This window comes from Oncorhynchus kisutch, linkage group LG13 (genome assembly GCF_002021735.2).
Source record: "Oncorhynchus kisutch isolate 150728-3 linkage group LG13, Okis_V2, whole genome shotgun sequence".
NCBI classification, from domain to species: domain Eukaryota; kingdom Metazoa; phylum Chordata; class Actinopteri; order Salmoniformes; family Salmonidae; genus Oncorhynchus; species Oncorhynchus kisutch.
Genome location: NC_034186.2, coordinates 11263862 through 11284080, shown reverse-complemented (window position 1 = coordinate 11284080; position 20219 = coordinate 11263862). Strand labels below are relative to the sequence as shown.

The 20219-nt window shown below is 49.4% G+C and overlaps 1 protein-coding gene across 8 annotated transcripts in view; it reads right to left on the bottom strand.

Annotated features, from left to right (window-relative positions):
- pde4dip (phosphodiesterase 4D interacting protein) overlaps positions 1 to 20219 on the bottom strand; it is a 157288-nt gene that overhangs the window by 36863 nt on the left and 100206 nt on the right. For 7 of the 8 annotated variants that reach the window (XM_031785584.1, XM_031785585.1, XM_031785580.1 and 4 more), the window contains 5 exons: positions 20025 to 20214; positions 17721 to 17837; positions 17039 to 17528; positions 14397 to 14632; positions 9978 to 10032 (listed from right to left, as the gene is read on the bottom strand). In XM_031785584.1, coding sequence (XP_031641444.1) covers positions 9978 to 10032; positions 14397 to 14632; positions 17039 to 17528; positions 17721 to 17837; positions 20025 to 20214 — 1088 coding nt within the window. The remainder of the gene's footprint in view (positions 1 to 9977; positions 10033 to 14396; positions 14633 to 17038; positions 17529 to 17720; positions 17838 to 20024; positions 20215 to 20219) is intronic. The other variant, XM_031785578.1, reaches the window with a different exon arrangement.

The window sequence follows — 20219 nt, the reverse complement described above, 5'->3', positions numbered from 1 at the left end:
TGATTAGTATCACTCTGATTACTATCACTCTGATTAGTATCACTCTGATTACTATCACTCTGATTACTATCACTCTGACTACTATCATTCTGACTACTATCACTCTGATTACTATCACTCTGATTAGTATCAATCTGATTAGTATCACTCTGATTACTATCACTCTGATTACTATCACTCTGATTACTATCACTCTGATTACTATCACTCTGATTAGTATCACTCTGATTAGTATCACTCTGATTAGTATCACTCTGATTACTTTCACTCTGATTAGTATCACTCTGATTACTTTCACTCTGATTACTATCACTCTGATTACTATCACTCTGATTAGTATCACTCTGATTAGTATCACTCTGATTAGTATCACTCTGATTACTATCACTCTGATTACTATCACTCTGATTAGTATCACTCTGATTAGTATCACTCTGATTAGTATCACTCTGATTAGTATCAATCTGATTAGTATCACTCTGATTACTATCACTCTGATTAGTATCACTCTGATTAGTATCACTCTGATTAGTATCACTCTGATTAGTATCACTCTGATTACTATCACTCTGATTACTATCACTCTGATTACTATCACTCTGATTACTATCACTCTGATTAGTATCACTCTGATTAGTATCACTCTGATTAGTATCACTCTGATTAGTATCACTCTGATTACTATCACTCTCATGTTACTAGAAAAATAACTCTGTCGTACTTTTCCATCTGCCTGTGCAGGGCCTTTCTCTCTCTGTCAGTGTTTTTTCTATACAGGGCCAGTTCTCTCTCCTGGGCCCGGCTCTCCCACAGAGAGAAGGAGAACAGAGAGTCTCTGTACATAGGGCTGCTTTTAGACAGCATGGCCTTCCACAGGGGAGCCATTGGCCCACTGCTCGCCTGGCCAGCCTTTCCCACCGAAGGCCCTCCTCCCTGGGCTAGAGAGCAGCCATCCTGGCCTTTCTGCTGCTCCCGTTCCTCCTGCTCCTCCTCCTTCACACCAGGGAGACAGTTGTTGTCCTCTTCCTCGTCGTGGGGGGTCGTCGCCGTGGCAACGCCTCTCAACTGGGTCTCTATGGTAACCAGGCAGTGCTCATTCGCTTAATGATGAGGTCGTGATCCCCGGAGTGGTAGGTAGGTCATGGGAAGGGGAATGTGCCAGAAAGCATGATGGAGGTAGGGAGGACTGGTCATGAGCAATCAGGTGAAAAGCAATGTAAATCCCCAGATTAGACCCAGAGACAGAGACGTGCTCACTGTATCCACAGCAGCCGCTGTGACTGTGACTAGCGCGGTCTCCTAAGCAGATTCTGACCCAGGCCAGTTTGGTCCGATACAGACAAGCCCAACAAGGTCCCAGAAATCCCAAATTTAGCTCAGGTGGCGTTTCCCTTCTCTTTAACCAAGTGGTCTTTCCAATGCATTTCCTCTGTCTCTGCTGTAAAGAACCACTGGTAGTGTCACTGTTTGCTGGTGGACTGGTGCAGCAGGAGGAGAGTTATTCACCACGCTGTGACTCAGTCTCACACTGCCTGAGGAGAGTAGTAGCACCTTCTCTCTTCCTGTCTCTCTCTCTATTCCTGTCTGTCTGTCTCTTCCTGTCTGTCTCTCTCTGACTGTCTGTGTCTCAAATAGTTCCCTCCTTCACTCCTCTGTTTTCAAATCCAAGCTTCCAAAAACCTTTGATGGACCTCGGGAAGGAAGAGGGAGATTCCGATCCTTCTGTTTCTTCACTCTTTCCTCCCACCAGCAGCCAAACACAACACGGAGCGACCGGAGAGAGCGGTGTTTCTCTACCAGGGAAGGAGAGATCAGAGCGGGTGTATCCCGGCCTAGGGGCTGCACTAGGAACCCACTCCAGTCAGAGGAGAGAGAAGCTCTGTGACTGAGAGGCTGAATGGTCAAACATAAAGTCAGATAACCCTAGTCAGCCTTCTGTGTGTTTTATAACTCAAACTGCAGCTCAAAAACCTGGCCCCATTCGACCCTTTGCTAAATGTTCTGTGAACCACCTTGTCTGTAGGTCCTGGAATGTGAATCTGTTTCTCAAAAAAACAATTTATTTTTCTTTCAACTAACAGGATTTTTGAAGAGATAGCGCACATCAAAAAAGGAACACAAAATGTCTCTAAAGTCCACAAAAAAAACACAAGATTAAGATCCAAAGTAGAATTCCAGGTACTGTAGTCAATGCATCCCCTTTGAAAAAGTCCAAGTGTTCAGAGAAACCACCATTGTACATGTCAGAGCCCTGATTCTCCGTAACGCTCCTGTAGTTTTACAGAATACTGAGAATGAGCTGGATGGTGCTCTATACCAGGCTTTGCTCTTCTCTTGCTCCCGCTCTCTGATTCACTCTCTCGCTCTCCCTTTCTCTCTCTGTCTCTCTCTCTCCAACTCTCTCCCCCGGCTCTCTCTCCCCCTGCCTCTCTCTCTCCTCCCCACCTCTCTCTCTCTCTCCCACCCGCCTCTCTCTCTCTCACTCCTCCCCGCCTCTCTCTCTCTCCTCCCCGCCTCTCTCTCTCTCCTCCCCACCTCTCTCTCTCTCTCTCCTCCCCGCCTCTCTCTCTCTCCTCCCCGCCTCTCTCTCTCCCACCGCCTCTCTCTCTCTCCTCCCCGCCTCTCTCTCCTCCCCGCCTCTCTCTCTCCTCCCCGCCTCTCTCTCTCTCCCACCTGCATCTCTCTCTCCCACCCGCCTCTCTCTCTCCCTCCACCCCTCTCTCTCTCCCTCCCGCCTCTCTCTCTCTCCCACCCGCCTCTCTCTCCCCCCGCCTCTCTCTCTCCTCCCTGCCTCTCTCTCTCTCTCCCCCCGCCTCTCTCTCTCTCTCCCCGCCTCTCTCTCTCTCCCACCCGCCTCTCTCTCTCTCTCTCCCACCCGCCTCTCTCTCTCCCACCCGCCTCTCTCTCTCCCCCCGCCTCTCTCTCTCTCTCTCTCCCCCCGTCTCTCTCTCTCTCCCCGTCTCTCTCTCTCTATCTCTCTGTAGCTCGAATCTCTCCTGACCCAGTTCACTGTACCATGAGGTCTTAATAACTTAACCTGATTAGTGCCCATGTCAACACCTTGCTCTGAATCCAGCACTGCAGCAAGAGCCTGAGCCATGTTACATCACACACACACACACACACACACACACACACACACACACACACACGTTTTGTTCTTCTATCCTAGTGGGGACCTAAAAATTGATTTCCAATCAAAGTCCAATTTTCTCTAACCCTAAACCTTAACCTTAACCCTAACCTTAACCCATAACCCTAACCTTAACCCATAACCCTAACCACTAATCCCTACCCTTACCGTAACTCTAATTCTAACCCCTAAGCTTATAATAGCCTTTGTCCTCATGGGGATGTGGGACATGTCCCCGCGAGGGAGAATTTTAGGTCCCCACAAAGATAGAAGAACCAACCCACACTCTAATACTCTCACGCACACACACGCACAAGGGAATCAAACCAATACAAATCCCCTCTTTTTTCTCACTCAATTACGGGCTCATCCTAAATGAGTCAACTGACACTAAAACACATTTGAGTCCTCTGTCGACTGGCACTAAAACACATTTAAGTCCTCCGTATCTGGTTGGCCAGCTGTGGAGCATACTGCAGCTCTATCTATCTCTCTCTTTCATGAGAGAGGGAGACGCACCTCTAACTACCCACAATGCAATGCCTAGCCCTGCTCTCAACCCTGTAAGGAAACAACAACTCTAGGGGAAAGTGTCTTCCAAATCACAATCTCCACATTTTTGCTTCAAATGAGAGAAGAAGAAGAAGAAAATAAATCTGGGCCACAGTTACGGCTACCGTGTGCTTAGTGTATATCGCCCCAACACCCTGGCATGGCACAGAGGTTGCTTTCTATGCTGACTCAGATGCTGTGTTCTGTGTAGGGGCCTGGGAGCAATCTGTCATAACATGAAATAACATGAAACCATGGCGCCGATAGAGATGGTCGCCTCGCTTCGCGTTCTTAGGAAACTATGCAGTATTTTGTTTTTTATGTGTTATTTCTTACATTGTTACCCCAGGAAATCTGAAGTCTTATTACATACAGCCGGGAAAAACTATTGGATATAAGAGCAACGTCAACTTACCAACATTATGACCAGGAATAGGACTTTCCCGAAGCGGATCCTCTGTTTGGTCCACCACCCAAGACAATGGATCGAATCCCAGCAGGCGACCCAAAACAAAGCCCTCCTCAGCCCTTCTTTCGGCAAATCTGACCACAACTCCATTTTGTTGCTCCCAGCCTATAGACAGAAACTAAAACAGGAAGCGCCCATGCTCAGGTCTGTACAACTCTGGTCCGACCAATCTGATTCCACGCCTCAAGATTGCTTCGATCACGTGGACTGGGATATGTTCCGGATGGCATCGAACAACAACATTGATGTATATGCTGATACGGTGAGCGAGTTTATTAGCAAGTGCATCAGTGATGTTGTACCCACAGCAACTATTAAAACCTTCCCCAACCAGAAACCGTGGATTTTTGGCAGCATTCGCGCGAACCACTGCTTTTAATCATGGTAAGGAGTCCAGAAACATGACCAAATACAAACAGTGTAGCTATTCCCTCCGCAAGGCAATCAAACAAGCTAAGCGTCAGTATAGAGACAAAGTAGAGTCGCAATTCAACGGCTCAGACACGAGACGTAAGTGGCAGGGTCTACAGTCAATCACGGGTTACAAAAAGAAAACCAGCCCCGTCGCGGACACCGACGTCTTGCTCCCAGACAAGCTAAACAACTTCTTTGTTCGCTTTGAGGACAATACAGTGCCACTGACACGGCCCGCTACCAAAACCTGAAGGCTCTCCTTCACTGTAGGCAACGTGAGTAAAACATGTAAACATGTTAACCCTCGCAAGGCTGCCGGCCCAGACGGCATCCCTAGCCATGTCCTCAGAGCATGCACAGACCAGCTGGCTGGTGTGTTTAAGGACATATTCAATCAATCCCTATCCCAGTCTGCTGTTCCCACATGCTTCAAGGGGGCCACCATTGTTCCTGTTCCCAAGAAAGCTAAGGTAACTGAGCTAAATGACTATTGCCCCGTAGCACTCACTTCCGTAATCATGAAGTGCTTCGAGAGACTAGTCAAGGATCATATCACCTCCACCCTACCTGATACCCTAGACCCACTCCAATTACCGCCCCAACAGGTCCACAGACGACGCAATCACAATCACACTGCACACTGCCCTAACCCATCTGGACAAGAGGAATACCTATGTAAAAATGCTGTTCATCGATTACAGCTCAGCATTTAACGCCATAGTACCCTCCAAACTCGTCATTAAGCTCGAGAGCCTGGGTCTCAACCCCGCCCTGTGCAACTGGGTCCTGGACTTCCTGACGGGCCGCCCCCAGGTGGTGAGGGTAGGTTACAACATCTCCACCCTGTTGATCCTCAACACTGGGGCCCCACAGGGGTGCGTTCTCAGCCCTCTCCTGTACTCCCTGTTCACCCACGACTCAATCATCAAGTTTGCGGATGACACAACAGTGGTAGGCTTGATTACCAACAATGACGAGACGGCCTACAGGGAGGAGTTGAGGGCCCTTGGAGTGTGGTGTCAGGAAAATAAACTCACACTCAACGTCAACAAAACAAAGGAGATGATTGTGTACTTCAGGAAACAGCAGAGGGAGCACCCCCCTAACCACATCAACGGGACAGTAGTGGAGGAGGTGGAAAGTTCCTCGGCGTACACAAACTGAAATGGTCCACCCACACAGACAGTGTGGTGAAGAAGGCGCAGCAGCGCCTCGTCAACCTCAGGAGGCTGAAGAAATTTGGCTTGTCACCAAAAACACTCACAAACTTTTACAGATGCACAATCGAGAGCATCCTGTCGGGCTGTATCACCGCCTGGTACGGCAACTGGACCTCAACCACCCGAGCCACTGCCTGTTCACCTCGCTATCATCCAGAAGGCGAGGTCAGTACAGGTGCATCAAAGTTGGGACCGAGAGCCTGAAAAACAGCTTCTATCTCAAGGCCATCAGACTGTTAAACAGCCACCACTAACATTGAGTGGCTGCTGCCAACATACGGACTCATCTCTAGCCACTTTAATAATAAAACATAGGATGTAATAAATGTATCACGAGTCACTTTAAACAATGCCACTTTATATAATGTTTACATACCCTACATTACTCATCTCATATGTATATACTGTACTCTATACCATCTACTGCATCTTGCCTATGCCGTTCGGCCATCGCTCACCCATATATGTACATATTCCTATTCACTCCTTTACACTTGTGTGTATAAGGTAGTTGAAATTGTTATATTACTGCATGGTCAGAACTAGAAGCACAAGCATTTTGCTACACTTGAATTAACATCTGCTAACCATGTGTACGTGGCCAATAAAATTTGATTTGATTTGACATCCTATTCCCTATAGTGACAATTAAGCAGTGCATTATATATATACTGTAGGTCAAAAGTAGTGCAGTATATAAGGAATAGGACATTATTGTCATCTCACATCTCAGCAGTCTGAGAAGCCACTGCTTCAGATGAGGGAAAAGAAGACTGTTCTTTTAGCAATCACCAAAGAGCAAGAAAGACTCGATTTTCAGCATTAACCTGGACCAGAACTAGCTAGCAGCTTGCTGTTCTTTAATGTTCTGCTCTGGTCCGGAAGTCTCTGTCCACCTGCCCCTGTCTATCACTGGCCGCCCCTCCAACTAGCTGCCCTCCAACTTGCTGCCCTCTAACTGGCTGCCCCTCTAACAGGCTGACCCTCTAACAGGCTGACCCTCTAACTGGCTGACCCTCTAACTGGCTGACCCTCTAACTGGCTGACCCTCTAACTGGCTGACCCTCTAACTGGCTGACCCTCTAACTGGCTGCCCCTCTAACTGGCTGCCCCTCTAACTGGTTGACCCTCTAACAGGTTGACCCTCTAACAGGCTGACCCTCTAACAGGCTGACCCTCTAACAGGCTGCCCCTATAACAGGCTGCCCCTATAACAGGCTGACCCTCTAACAGGCTGACCCTCTAACAGGCTGACCCTCTAACAGGCTGACCCTCTAACAGGCTGCCCCTATAACAGGCTGCCCCTCTAACAGGCTGCCCCTATAACTGGTTGACCCTCTAACAGGCTGACCCTCTAACAGGCTGACCCTCTAACAGGCTGCCCCTCTAACAGGCTGACCCTCTAACAGGTTGACCCTCTAACAGGCTGACCCTCTAACAGGCTGCCCCTATAACAGGCTGCCCCTATAACAGGCTGCCCCTATAACAGGCTGCCCCTCTAACAGGCTGCCCCTATAACAGGCTGCCCCTCTAACAGGCTGCCCCTCTAACAGGTTGACCCTCTAACAGGCTGCCCCTCTAACAGGCTGCCCCTATAACAGGCTGCCCCTATAACAGGCTGCCCCTATAACAGGCTGCCCCTCTAACAGGCTGCCCCTATAACAGGCTGACCCTCTAACAGGCTGACCCTCTAACAGGCTGCCCCTCTAACAGGCTGCCCCTCTAACAGGCTGACCCTCTAACAGGCTGACCCTCTAACAGGCTGACCCTCTAACAGGCTGCCCCTCTAACAGGCTGCCCCTCTAACAGGCTGCCCCTCTAACAGGCTGACCCTCTAACAGGTTGACCCTCTAACAGGCTGCCCCTCTAACAGGCTGCCCCTATAACAGGCTGCCCCTCTAACAGGCTGACCCTCTAACAGGTTGACCCTCTAACAGGCTGCCCCTCTAACAGGCTGACCCTCTAACAGGCTGCCCCTCTAACAGGCTGCCCCTCTAACAGGCTGCCCCTATAACAGGCTGCCCCTCTAACAGGTTGACCCTCTAACAGGCTGCCCCTCTAACAGGCTGCCCCTATAACAGGCTGACCCTCTAACAGGCTGACCCTCTAACAGGCTGACCTTCTAACAGGCTGACCCTCTAACAGGTTGACCCTCTAACAGGCTGACCCTCTAACAGGCTGACCCTCTAACAGGCTGCCCCTATAATAGGCTGACCCTATAACAGGCTGCCCCTATAACAGGCTGCCCCTCTAACAGGCTGCCCCTCTAACAGGCTGTCCCTATAACAGGCTGCCCCTCTAACAGGTTGACCCTCTAACAGGCTGACCCTCTAACAGGCTGACCCTCTAACAGGCTGCCCCTATAACAGGCTGCCCCTATAACAGGCTGACCCTCTAACAGGCTGACCCTCTAACAGGCTGACCCTCTAACAGGCTGACCCTCTAACAGGCTGCCCCTATAACAGGCTGCCCCTATAACAGGCTGCCCCTATAACAGGCTGCCCCTCTAACAGGCTGCCCCTATAACAGGCTGCCCCTCTAACAGGCTGCCCCTCTAACAGGTTGACCCTCTAACAGGCTGACCCTCTAACAGGCTGCCCCTATAACAGGCTGCCCCTCTAACAGGTTGACCCTCTAACAGGCTGCCCCTCTAACAGGCTGCCCCTCTAACAGGCTGCCCCTCTAACAGGCTGACCCTCTAACAGGCTGACCCTCTAACAGGCTGACCCTCTAACAGGTTGACCCTCTAACAGGCTGACCCTCTAACAGGCTGACCCTCTAACTGGCTGACCCTCTAACAGGCTGACCCTCTAACAGACTGACCCTCTAACAGGCTGCCCCTATAACAGGCTGCCCCTCTAACAGGTTGACCCTCTAACAGGCTGCCCCTATAACAGGCTGCCCCTATAACAGGTTGACCCTCTAACAGGCTGCCCCTCTAACAGGCTGCCCCTATAACAGGCTGCCCCTATAACAGGTTGACCCTCTAACTGGCTGACCCTCTAACAGGCTGCCCTTATAACTGGCTGACCCTCTAACTCTATGTAATCAGATGTCCCCAGATACCAGGGCCTTCCAGGTGACAGCCTTACCAGGCCACTGGCTGCACAGCACATATGAGCCCATAATCCAGGACAGTGGTTATTCACCATCCTACTTGATGAGGACTATGTCACAGCTCAGAGATACAGTTCCCCAGAGGACCATGCAAGCCAACACAGGAATACAATGTTTGTCAGGTTCTGCTCATTGTGTGTGTGTGTGTGGGGGGGGGGGTTCTCTCTCCCTCTCTCGTGCTCACACACACTTTCTCTGAGTCTGAACCCAAACAGAGGACAGCGTGAATCTTCACAGACAACTGACCTCGTGCCCAGACCCCTGCGACCTGGTCAACTGGCTAATCCTCACACACACACACACACACACACACACACACACAGCGAGAGAGAGGCATGATGGGAAGGAGATAAAGAGGGCGCCTTATCAAATCTCCAGTGGCGATCTGAGGCTGTTGCCATGGCAATCATAGCGAGGCAGTGGGTTCATCCAATCACAACGCTCCTCATCAATCACTGTCCCCATGGGGCTGGTTAGCACTGGTGACATCATACAGCATGGCCCTGACTCAACGTGTTAGCATTAACGCTAATGTGGCTAACGCTATAAAAACCAGCCACGTTAAACATGTCCACCAGCATGAGGGGGTAAAGGATTAAAGAGGGTGAGCGAAAAAATGAGAAGCAGAGAAATATGGTGGATAGACACAGTGAGGGAAATGAAGGAGATGGAGAGATCTGCCTCTCACTCCTACAATGACAGCCACAGTGGTTTATTGGATTGGGATCCGATGTCGTTAGAGACATGAGCAACTGATCGATCTCCATCTCTGTTGATCGTCACTGCCACCTGTCTAATGTGCTGGTCCTGCCAGTGAGTTAATCAGACTGATTGATCGTCTGTGTGGATCACTGATCGAGTGACAAACAAAAACACTGTATAACCCCCCTGGAGGACACAGGCCCCCAAACAACAATCAATATTTTCCAACTGCCAAAATGTCCAGACATACAGCAACGTCAACAACCACAACACACAGAGATTACACTGCTAATGATTTAATGCTGTTGCATTGATGCCATACTGTTGCAAACACAGACATATGCACACACACACAAACTGGCAGACGTACCGTATGGCGAGCAGCTCTGTGCCAGTCTTGTCGTCGGGAATCTTGGGATGGTCTCCTGAAGAGAGGGGATGAGAGAGGAGAGAGACATTACATCTATTTGGTCAGTAAACACACAGGTCCATCACACATACAAGGTCACACACACTCATGCTAATCTTGTTGGACATGCTAATCTTGTTGGACATGCTAATCTTGTTGGACATTCGCAAATGTCTGTGCTGTGAAGTTAAAACATGTTGAAATCTTTCCAAGATGGCGTAGCATTCAGATGTCCTTTTTTTTCTAAAAACTCAACTTCACAACACTCTCCTGCAACCCACCTCACCAAATGTGATGTGAATTTGTTTCTTTTAAAAGTATTATTCACCTCAAATCTGAAATCCACAACAGAAACTAGCCAGTTCACTAGCTAACGTTAGTATTCAGCTAACCACGGCTAGCGGTCATCAGCTATCCTTTAGCTCAGAAAGCTAGGCGCCAGTTTTGTACAACGCGACTCAGATCAGAGCATACCGGACCTATTTTCTCTCCATATCCCCTGATTCCTACCGCAAGCTCTGGACATTTTCACCCGGATCTGCTATCCGAGTGACTGTTGGCTAACGTTGGCCCCGGAGCAAACCCCAATTATCCCATGGCTAGCCAGCTGAAGAGCTCCATCAGCCACTCCTGGGCTACAATCACCTAGCCGCACCCGTTTTACTGCCGATGCGGAGCCCCACCTTGCCTTCACGACTGGACTGCCAGCGTTATCTGCCCGAGGGAGTTTTTCAACTGGCCCATCTGCTAACTGCGGCCCATTATTCGTTAGCTGTCTTGAGCATATCGGCTGCTAGCTGAATAGGTCTATTGGACAGTTTTCCTGGGCCACTATAACTATTTTGACAATTGGATTGGTCCCCTCTACCACACGGAACCCCACTAATCTACCGACGGAAACGCACGAGGTGGCTAAAAATAGACCTAGTCTACTGCTAGCTTGCTACCGATGGCCTGGCTAGCTGTCTGAATCGCCGTTACCCCAACCAACCTCACTACTAACTGGACCCTTATGATCACTCAGCTAAGCATGCCTCTCCTTAATGTCAATATGCCTTGTCCATTGCTGTTCTGGTTAGTGTTTATTGGCTTATTTCACTGTAGAGCCTCTAGCCCTGCTCAATATACCTTATCCAACCCTTCAGTTACACCACCCACACATGCGATGACATCACGTGGTTTCAATGATGTTTCTAGAGACAATATCTCTCTCATCATCACTCAATGCCTAGGTTTACCTCACTGAATTCACAACCTACTATACCTTTGTCTGTACATTATACCTTGAATCTATTTTATCGCCCCCAGAAACCTGCTCCTTTTACTCTCTGTTCTGGACATCCTAGACGACCAATTCTCATAGCTTTTAGCCATACCCTTATCCTACTCCTCTGTTCCTCTGGTGATGTAGAGGTGAATCCAGGCTCTTTTGTTGACTTCTGTAACCTTAAAAGCCTTGGTTTCATGCATGTTAACATTAGAAGCCTCCTCCCTAAGTTTGTTTTATTCACTGCTTTAGCACACTCTGCCAACCCGGATGTCCTAGCCGTGTCTGAATCCTGGCTTAGGAAGACCACAAAAACTCTGAAATCTCCATCCCTAAATACAACATTTTCAGACAAGATAGAACGGCCAAAGGGGGCGGTGTTGCAATCTACTGCAGAGATAACCTTCAGAGTTCTGTCCTACTATTCAGGTCTGTACCCAAACTATTTGAACTTCTACTTTTAAAAATCCACCTCTCTAAAAACAAGTCTCTCACCGTTGCCACTTGCAAAAGACCACCCTCTGCTCTGGACACCATATCTGAACTGATTGCCCCCCATCAATCTTCAGAGATCGTGCTGCTAGGTGACCTAAACTGGGACATGCTTAACACCACGGCCATCCTACAATCTCAGCTTGTTGCTCTCAGTCTCACACAAAATATCAATGAACCTACCAGGTACAACCCCAAAGCCGTAAACACGGGCACCCTCATAGATATCATCCTAACCAACTTGCCCTCTAAATACACCTCTGCTGTTTTCAACCAAGATCTCAGCTATCACTGCCTCATTGCCTGTATCAGTAATGGGTCAGCAGTCAAACGACCTCCACTCATCACTGTCAAACGCTCCCTAAAACACTTCAGCGAGCAGGCCTTTCTAAATCGACCTGGCCGGGGAATCCTGGAATGATATTAACCTCATCCCGTCAGTAGAGGAAGCCTGGTTATTCTTTAAAAATGCCATCCTCACCATCTTAAATAAGCATGTCCATTCAAAAAATTTAGAACCAGGAACAGATATAGCCCTTGGTTCTTTCCAGACCTGACTGCCCTTAACCAGCACAAAAAACATCCTGGGGCGTTCTGCATTAGCATCGAATAGCCCCCGTGATATGTAACTTTTCAGGGAAGTTAGGAACAAATATACACAGGCAGTTGGAAAAGCCAAGGCTAGCTTTTTCAAACAGAAATTTTCTAGGACACTGTAAAGTCCATGGAGAATAAGAACACCTCCTCCCAGCTGCCCACTGCACTGAGGATAGGAAACTCTGTCACAACTGATAAATCCACTATAATTGAGAATTTCAACAAGCATTTTTCTACGGCTGGCCATGCTTTCCACCTGGCTACCCCTACGCCGGTCAACAGCACTGCACCCCCCACAGCAACTCGCCCAAGCCTTCCCCATTTCTCCTTCTCCCAAATCCAGTCAGCTGATGTTCTGCAAGAGCTGCAAAATCTGGACCCCTACAAATCGGCTAGACAATCTGGACCCTTTCTTTCTAAAATTATCTGCCAAAATTTTTGCAACCCCTATTACTAGCCTCTTCAACCTCTCTTTCGTTTCATCTGAGATTCACAAAGATTGGAAAGCAGCTGCGGTCATCCCCCTCTTCAAAGGGGAGACACTCTTGACCCAAACTGCTACAGACCTATATCTATCCTACCTTGCCTTGCTAAGGTCTTCGAAAGCCAAAATAACAAACAGATTACCGACCATTTCGAATCCCACTGTACCTTCTGCACTATGCAATCTGGTTTCAGAGCTGGTTATGGGTGCAACTCAGCCACGCTCAAGGTCCTAAACGATATCATAACCTCCATCGATAAGAAACAATACTGTGCAGCCATATTCATTGATCTGGCCAAGGCTTTCGACTCTGTCAATCACCGCAGACTCAACAGCCTCGGTTTCTCAAATGATTGCCTCGCCTGGTTCACCAACTACTTCTCAGATAGAGTTCAGTGTGTTAAATCGGAGGGCCTGTTGTCCGGGCCTCTGGCAGTCTCTATGGGGGTGCCACAGGGTTCAATTCTTGGGCCAATTCTTTTCTCTGTATACATCAATGATGTCGCTCTTGCTGCTGGTGAGTCTCTGATCCACCTCTACACAGATGACATCATTCTGAATACATCTGGCCCTTCTTTGGACACTGTGTTAACAAACCTCCAGACGAGCTTCAATGCCATACAACTCTCCTTCCATGGCCTCCAACTGCTCTTAAATACAAGTAAAACTAAATGCATGCTCTTCACCGACACCTTCCCGCCCGCCCAGCATCACTACTCTGGACAGTTCTGACTTAGAATATGTGGACTACAAATACCTAGGTGTCTGGTTAGACTGTAAACTCTCCTTCCAGACTCACATCAAACATCTCCAATCCAAAGTTAAATCTAGAATTGGCTTCCTATTTCGCAACAAAGCATCCTTCACTCAAGCTGTCAAACATACCCTTGTAAAACTGACCATCCTACCGATCCTCAACTTCGGCGATGTCATTTACAAAATAGCCTCCAACACCCTACTCAACAAATTGTACGCTCTCGTTGGCTGGCCCTCGCTTCATACTTGTCGCCAAACCCACTGGTTCCAGGTCATCTACAAGGCCCTGCTAGGTACATTTATTTATTTAATGTATTTATTTGATTTATTTTGCTCCTTTGCACCCCAGTATTTCTACTTTGCACATTCACCTACTGCAAATCTACCATTCCAGTGTTTTACTTGCTATATTGTATTTACTTTGCCACCATGGCCTTTTTTTTGCCTTTACCTCCCTTATCTCACCTCATTTTGCTCACATTGTATATAGACTTATTTTTCTACTGTATTATTGACTGTATGTTTGTTTTAATCCATTTGTAACTCTGTGTTGTTGTATGTGTCGAACTGCTTTGCTTTATCTTGGCCAGGTCGTAGTTGTAAATGAGAACTTGTTCTCAACTTGCCTACCTGGTTAAACAAAGGTAAAATAAAAATTAAATAAATAAATAATATTAGGTAGCTGTAATCGTATGTGCATTGTGCCATTGTGTCCTTTTGTGTCCATTAAATGCTATTTGTGTGCCATCGTGCATTTGTTATGTGTTTTCTCCTCTCCACTCACGTCCGCTGATCTTGGTGCTGACTCTCTGTGCCAGGGCGCTGCTCTGTGCCAGCTGTTCTCTGAAGCTCTGGCCCATGTAGTAGTCTATGTCGTTGGCACGAAGCAGCTCCTCGAAGGCCTTGGTGGTGTCACCCAGGTGCTGGGTCAAGATGTGGCACACCCCGCGCCCCTCACGCATCCTCTGGCGCAGGTGGGACAGTTCACGGGCCTGGGCCTGGATCAGAGTGTTAAACTTCCTACAAAGAGACAGACAGAGGTTGAAGGAAGAGTCAACAGGAGACAGACAGAGGGTGAAGGATGAGTCAATAGGAGGTGGTGGACTAGGTGTGGTGGTGGTGGTGGACCAGGTGTGGTGGTGGTGGACTAGGTGTGGTGGTGGTGGTGGACTAGGTGTGGTGGTGGTGGACCAGGTGTGGTGGTGGTGGACCAGGTGTGGTGGACTAGGTGTGGCGGTGGTGGACTAGGTGTGGTGGTGGTGGTGGATTAGGTGTGGTGGTGGTGGACCAGGTGTGGTGGTGGTGGACCAGGTGTGGTGGACTAGGTGTGGTGGTGGTGGACTAGGGGTGGTGGTGGTGGACTAGGTGTGGTGGTGGTGGTTGTGGTGGACTAGGTGTGGTGGTTGTGGACTAGGTGTGGTGGTAGACTAGGTGTGGTGGACTAGGTGTGGTGGTGGTTGTGGTTGTGGTGGTGAACTAGGTGTGGTGGTGGACAAGGTGTGGTTGTGGTGGACTATGTGTGGTGGACTAGGTGTGGTGGTGGTGGTATAGGTGTGGTGGTGGTGGATGGTGGTGGATAAGGTGTGGTGGTGGTGGTGGACTAGGTGTGGTGGTGGTGGTGGACTAGGTGTGGTGGTGATGGTGGACTAGGTGTGGTGGTGATGGTTGTGGACTAGGTGTGGTGGTGATGGTGGACTAGGTGTGGTGGTGATGGTGGACTAGGTGTGGTGGAGGTGGTGGTGGACTAGGTGTGGTGGTGGACTAGGTGTGGTGGTGGTGGTGGACTAGGTGTGGTGGTGGTGGTGGACTAGGTGTGGTGGTGGTGGTGGTGGTGGACTAGGTGTGGTGGTGATGGTGGTGGACTAGGTGTGGTGGTGATGGTGGACTAGGTGTGGTGGTGATGGTGGACTAGGTGTGGTGGTGATGGTGGACTAGGTGTGGTGGAGGTGGTGGTGGCACTAGGTTTGGTGATGGTGGTGGTGGACTAGGTGTGGTGGTGGTGGTGGTGGTGGTGGCACTAGGTGTGGTGGTGGTGGTGGTGGTGGTGGCACTAGGTGTGGTGGTGGTGGCACTAGGTGTGGTGGTGGTAGCACTAGTGGTAGTGGCAGTGGCACTAGGTGTGGTGGTGGTGGTGGCACTAGGTGTGGTGGTGGTGATGGTAGACTAGGTGTGGTGGTGGTGCTGGACTAGGTGTGGTGGAGGTGGTGGTGATGGTGGACTAGGTATGGTGGTGGTGGTGGACTAGGTGTGTTGGTGATGGTGGACTAGGTGTGGTGGTGATGGTGGACTAGGTGTGGTGGTGGTGGTGGACTAGGTGTGGTGGTGGTGGTGGTGGACTAGGTGTGGTGGTTGTGGACTAGGTGTGGTGGTAGACTAGGTGTGGTGGACTAGGTGTGGTGGTGGTTGTGGTTGTGGTGGTGAACTAGGTGTGGTGGTGGACAAGGTGTGGTTGTGGTGGAATAGGTGTGGTGGACTAGGTGTGGTGGTGGTATAGGTGTGGTGGTGGTGGATGGTGGTGGATAAGGTGTGGTGGTGGTGGTGGACTAGGTGTGGTGGTGCTGATGGACTAGGTGTGGTGGTGGTGGTGGACTAGGTGTGGTGGTGATGGTGGACTAGGTGTGGTGGTGATGGTTGTGGACTAGGTGTGGTGGTGATGGTGGACTAGGTGTGGTGGTGATGGTGGACTAGGTGTGGTGGAGGTGGTGGTGGACTAGGTGTGGTGGTGGACTAGGTGTGGTGGTGGTGGTGGACTAGGTGTGGTGGAGGTGGTGGTGGACTAGGCGTGGTGGTGGTGGACTAGGTGTGGTGGTGGTGGTGGACTAGGTGTGGTGGTGATGGTGGTGGACTAGGTGTGGTGGTGATGGTGGACTAGGTGTGGTGGAGGTGGTGGTGGACTAGGTGTGGTGGAGGTGGTGGTGGACTAGGTGTGGTGGAGGTGGTGGTGGACTAGGTGTGGTGGTGGTGGCACTAGGTGTGGTGGTGGTGGTGGCACTAGGTTTGGTGTTGGTGGTGGTGGACTAGGTGTGGTGGTGGTGGTGGTGGCACTAGGTGTGGTGGTGGTGGTGGTGGCACTAGGTGTGGTGGTGGTGGCACTAGGTGTGGTGGTGGTAGCACTAGTGGTAGTGGCAGTGGCACTAGGTGTGGTGGTGGTGGTGGTGGCACTAGGTGTGGTGGTGGTGGTGGTAGACTAGGTGTGGTGGTGGTGCTGGACTAGGTGTGGTGGAGGTGGTGGTGATGGTAGACTAGGTATGGTGGTGGTGGTGGACTAGGTGTGGTGGTGATGGTGGACTAGCTGTGGTGGTGGTGGTGGACTAGGTGTGGTGGTGGACTAGGTGTGGTGGTGGTGGTGGACTAGGTGTGGTGGTGGTGGACTAGGTGTGGTGGTGGTGGACTAGGTGTGGTGGTGGTGGTGGTGGCACTACTTACCCCGGCCCAGGCCAGCTGGTAGCCTTGCCCTCCTCGGTGGGCGTTGGGGTCCCTTTGCCCTTTCTCAGCTGGTCCTCCAGGGCTCCCACTCGGGACACCAGCTCCTGGAGGTCCTTGTCAGGTTTGGGGTGGCGCGGCGAGGGCCCCAGACCACCACCAGATGACTCCCAGCCCTCGTCCTCCTCTGGGCCGCTCTGTGAGGGCGAGGCCTGGAACTGGACTCCCCAGTTTACCTTGCGGGGGATGGAGGGGCCAATGGAGAGTTCGCTGGAGGTGGAAAGAGAGCGCAGGCGGCCCTGGAGGCTCCGGATCACTGTCTGAGAGCGGGAGAGCTGGGAGCGAAGGTCCTCAACCAATCGCTGGAGAGATGTCATGCTGTCGGCCTCTGAGGTTGATGTTGGAGGACCGGCCTTCCCAGGATGCACAGTGCCTGACCACCACTGAGAGCCGCCGCACTCCAGAGACGTGCACATCTCTAGATCGTCAAACTCTGAGAGGAATAGAGGGGGATGTGGGTGAGACAACTGATATGCTGCCCTCTTGTGGTTTTACTAAACCATTGCAGATTGTTTTGATCTCACAAAAACCCTCAAGTGTGGCAGAGTACAACAGTACTTCAGTGTAAAGATGACCTGCAGGTGTTTGTAGTGCTAAGGACATGGAGTAATAGTAAATGCTGTACCTGGGCTGCTGGTCTCCTCCCTGTTAGCCTCATTCTCACTGCGGCCACACGTCTCATAACCCATATCCTGGAGATCCACCTGGACCTGCTTACTGTCCTGCTGCACTGATGTCTCTGCTGGAGGGACAGAGAGAGAGACAGGGACAGAGACAGAGAAAGCAAGAGAGAGACAGGGACAGAGACAGAGACAGAGAGAGCGAGAGCGAGAGAGACAGAGAGCGAAAGCGCGCGAGAGAGAGAGAGAGAGATACATTAGAATAGTTATTGCATGTAGAATATTACTGTATGTGTGATAGACAGACAGGGTGTATGTGTGGTAAGGGTGTATGTGTGATGACGATGTATGTGGGATGAGGGTGTATGTGGGATGAGGGTGTATGTGTGGTCAGGCTGTATGTGTGATGAGGGTGTATGTGTGATGAGGATGTATGTGTGGTCAGGCTGTATGTGTGATGAGGGTGTATGTGGAATGAGGGTGTATGTGGGAAGAGGGTGTATGTGTGGCCAGGGTGTATGTGTGATGTCATGACGTTGACCTGGGGGTAGGTTTATGACAGTCATAAATACCTCTTCCCCCCTTTTTCCTCTCTCTACCCTACTGATGTGACATTTGAAAACCCCTTGGTTAACATAGAGATTCTGGGAACATCAGAAGGTGGGGGGAAATTAACTATATTCTGGTAAATTGACCAATTGAACATATGCGGTGGTACTTCATGAATATGATGTCAGTTCGGTTGTCATCTGAGACATTCTCATCAATGATAAGATGACATAAACTCTACAGTGGAAAGTTTACACATCCGAGTTATCAAATTCACATGGAATTGTTGTTCAATTTAAATGTTTGAATGTGAAATTATTCGTGATGGGATGAAATGTGATTTTAGCTTCTAAAATTTGAGAATTCAGTTTTCATGAGTGAATTAGGCCCGACTCAGTGGCGCGCCCACATGAAGAGACATAAGTTGTAAACTATGAAACACACCCCTTTCCTCCCTCCACTATATAAGCCCTTGACGACAATATAACCTCCTGTTCCGAAGATGTCAAGACGACGGTCCGATGTCAGAATGGTTCAGATAATAACTACAGAACGAAGCCAACATCAGCGTGAGCTTTGGTAGCGAATGGTATGAACTTTGAACTCTTATTCACAACAGAAGTGATAACTCCTAGCTGTTGAGTTAGCAACAGCAGCTGCAAATGAGGGTTAGGAAGGAACAGACAGAGTATCCCATCTATCACACAACGACGTTACTACAACGTATCCAATTGACCACCAGAGACATTCTTCAAAGGACAAAGGACTCGGTTTGGCAACAAGGCCTTCCATCTACCACCAACCTACCGAAGCGCAGCTCAGAGTAAATATTTATTTCATTTTCCTTTTCGAAATGGGCGGTAATTTAGAATGCATAAGATACTGTATTTACGATAGCACAGCTTCTTCCTTTGTCCCTCAGTCTTCCCGCTCTTTCACTCAAACCCAGCCCCTTTTCTTTTGTGTAACCAGCTGTCATATCTGTTCCGCCCACTAGGGACGTTTTCCTTTATGACGTAATTTGTAATCAAGGTATAATTCATTCTTTGTTTATGTAATTCTGTGTGATTAGTTAGGTATTTAGTAAATAAATAATTAAACCCAATTTTGTATTGCTGATTCGACTTGTTAGGCATGGTTCGTGAAGATAACAAGAATTTAAAACTTTCAGATGAGACTAAATTAAGGTGACGATTAATATTGACTGCTATTGATGTAAAATATTACTAGGTCTTTAAGAGTTTATTCGGAAGATAACAGCTCTATAAATATTATTTTGTGGTGCCCCGACTCTCTAGTTAATTACATTTACATGATTAGCTCAATCAGATAATATTAATTACGGAAAAATGATTTTATAGAATAGCATGTCATATCACTTAATCCGGCATAGCCAAAGACACGACAGTGATGAGGGTGTATGTGTGGTCAGGGGGTATGTGTGGTCAGAGGGTATGTGTGATGAGGGTGTATGTGTGATGAGGGTGTATGTGTGGTCAGGGGGTATGTGTGGTGAGGGGGTATGTGTGATGAGGGTGTATGTGTGGTCAGGGGGTATGTGTGGTCAGGGGGTATGTGTGATGAGGGGGTATGTGTGGTCAGGGGGTATGTGTGATGAGGGGGTATGTGTGGTCAAGGGGTATGTGTGATGAGGGTGTATGTGTGATGAGGGTGTATGTGTGGTCAGGGTGTATCTGTGGTCAGGGGGTATGTGTGGTGAGGATGTATGTGTGGTCAGGGGGTATGTGTGGTTGACTCACTTAGTAGGTCTCTATAGTCTTTGAGCTGTTCAGCCTGGGCTTGCACCGTGGCCTCAGACACCATGAGTCTCTCCTTCAGCTCCTTGCTCTCTAGCTGCAGACGTACAGCCTTCTCACCCATCACTGTCTCTGTGGCGCTGTGCCGCCTGCCTCCAGCCTCTCTTCCTGCCTCCTCCTCATCATCCTCATCCTGCA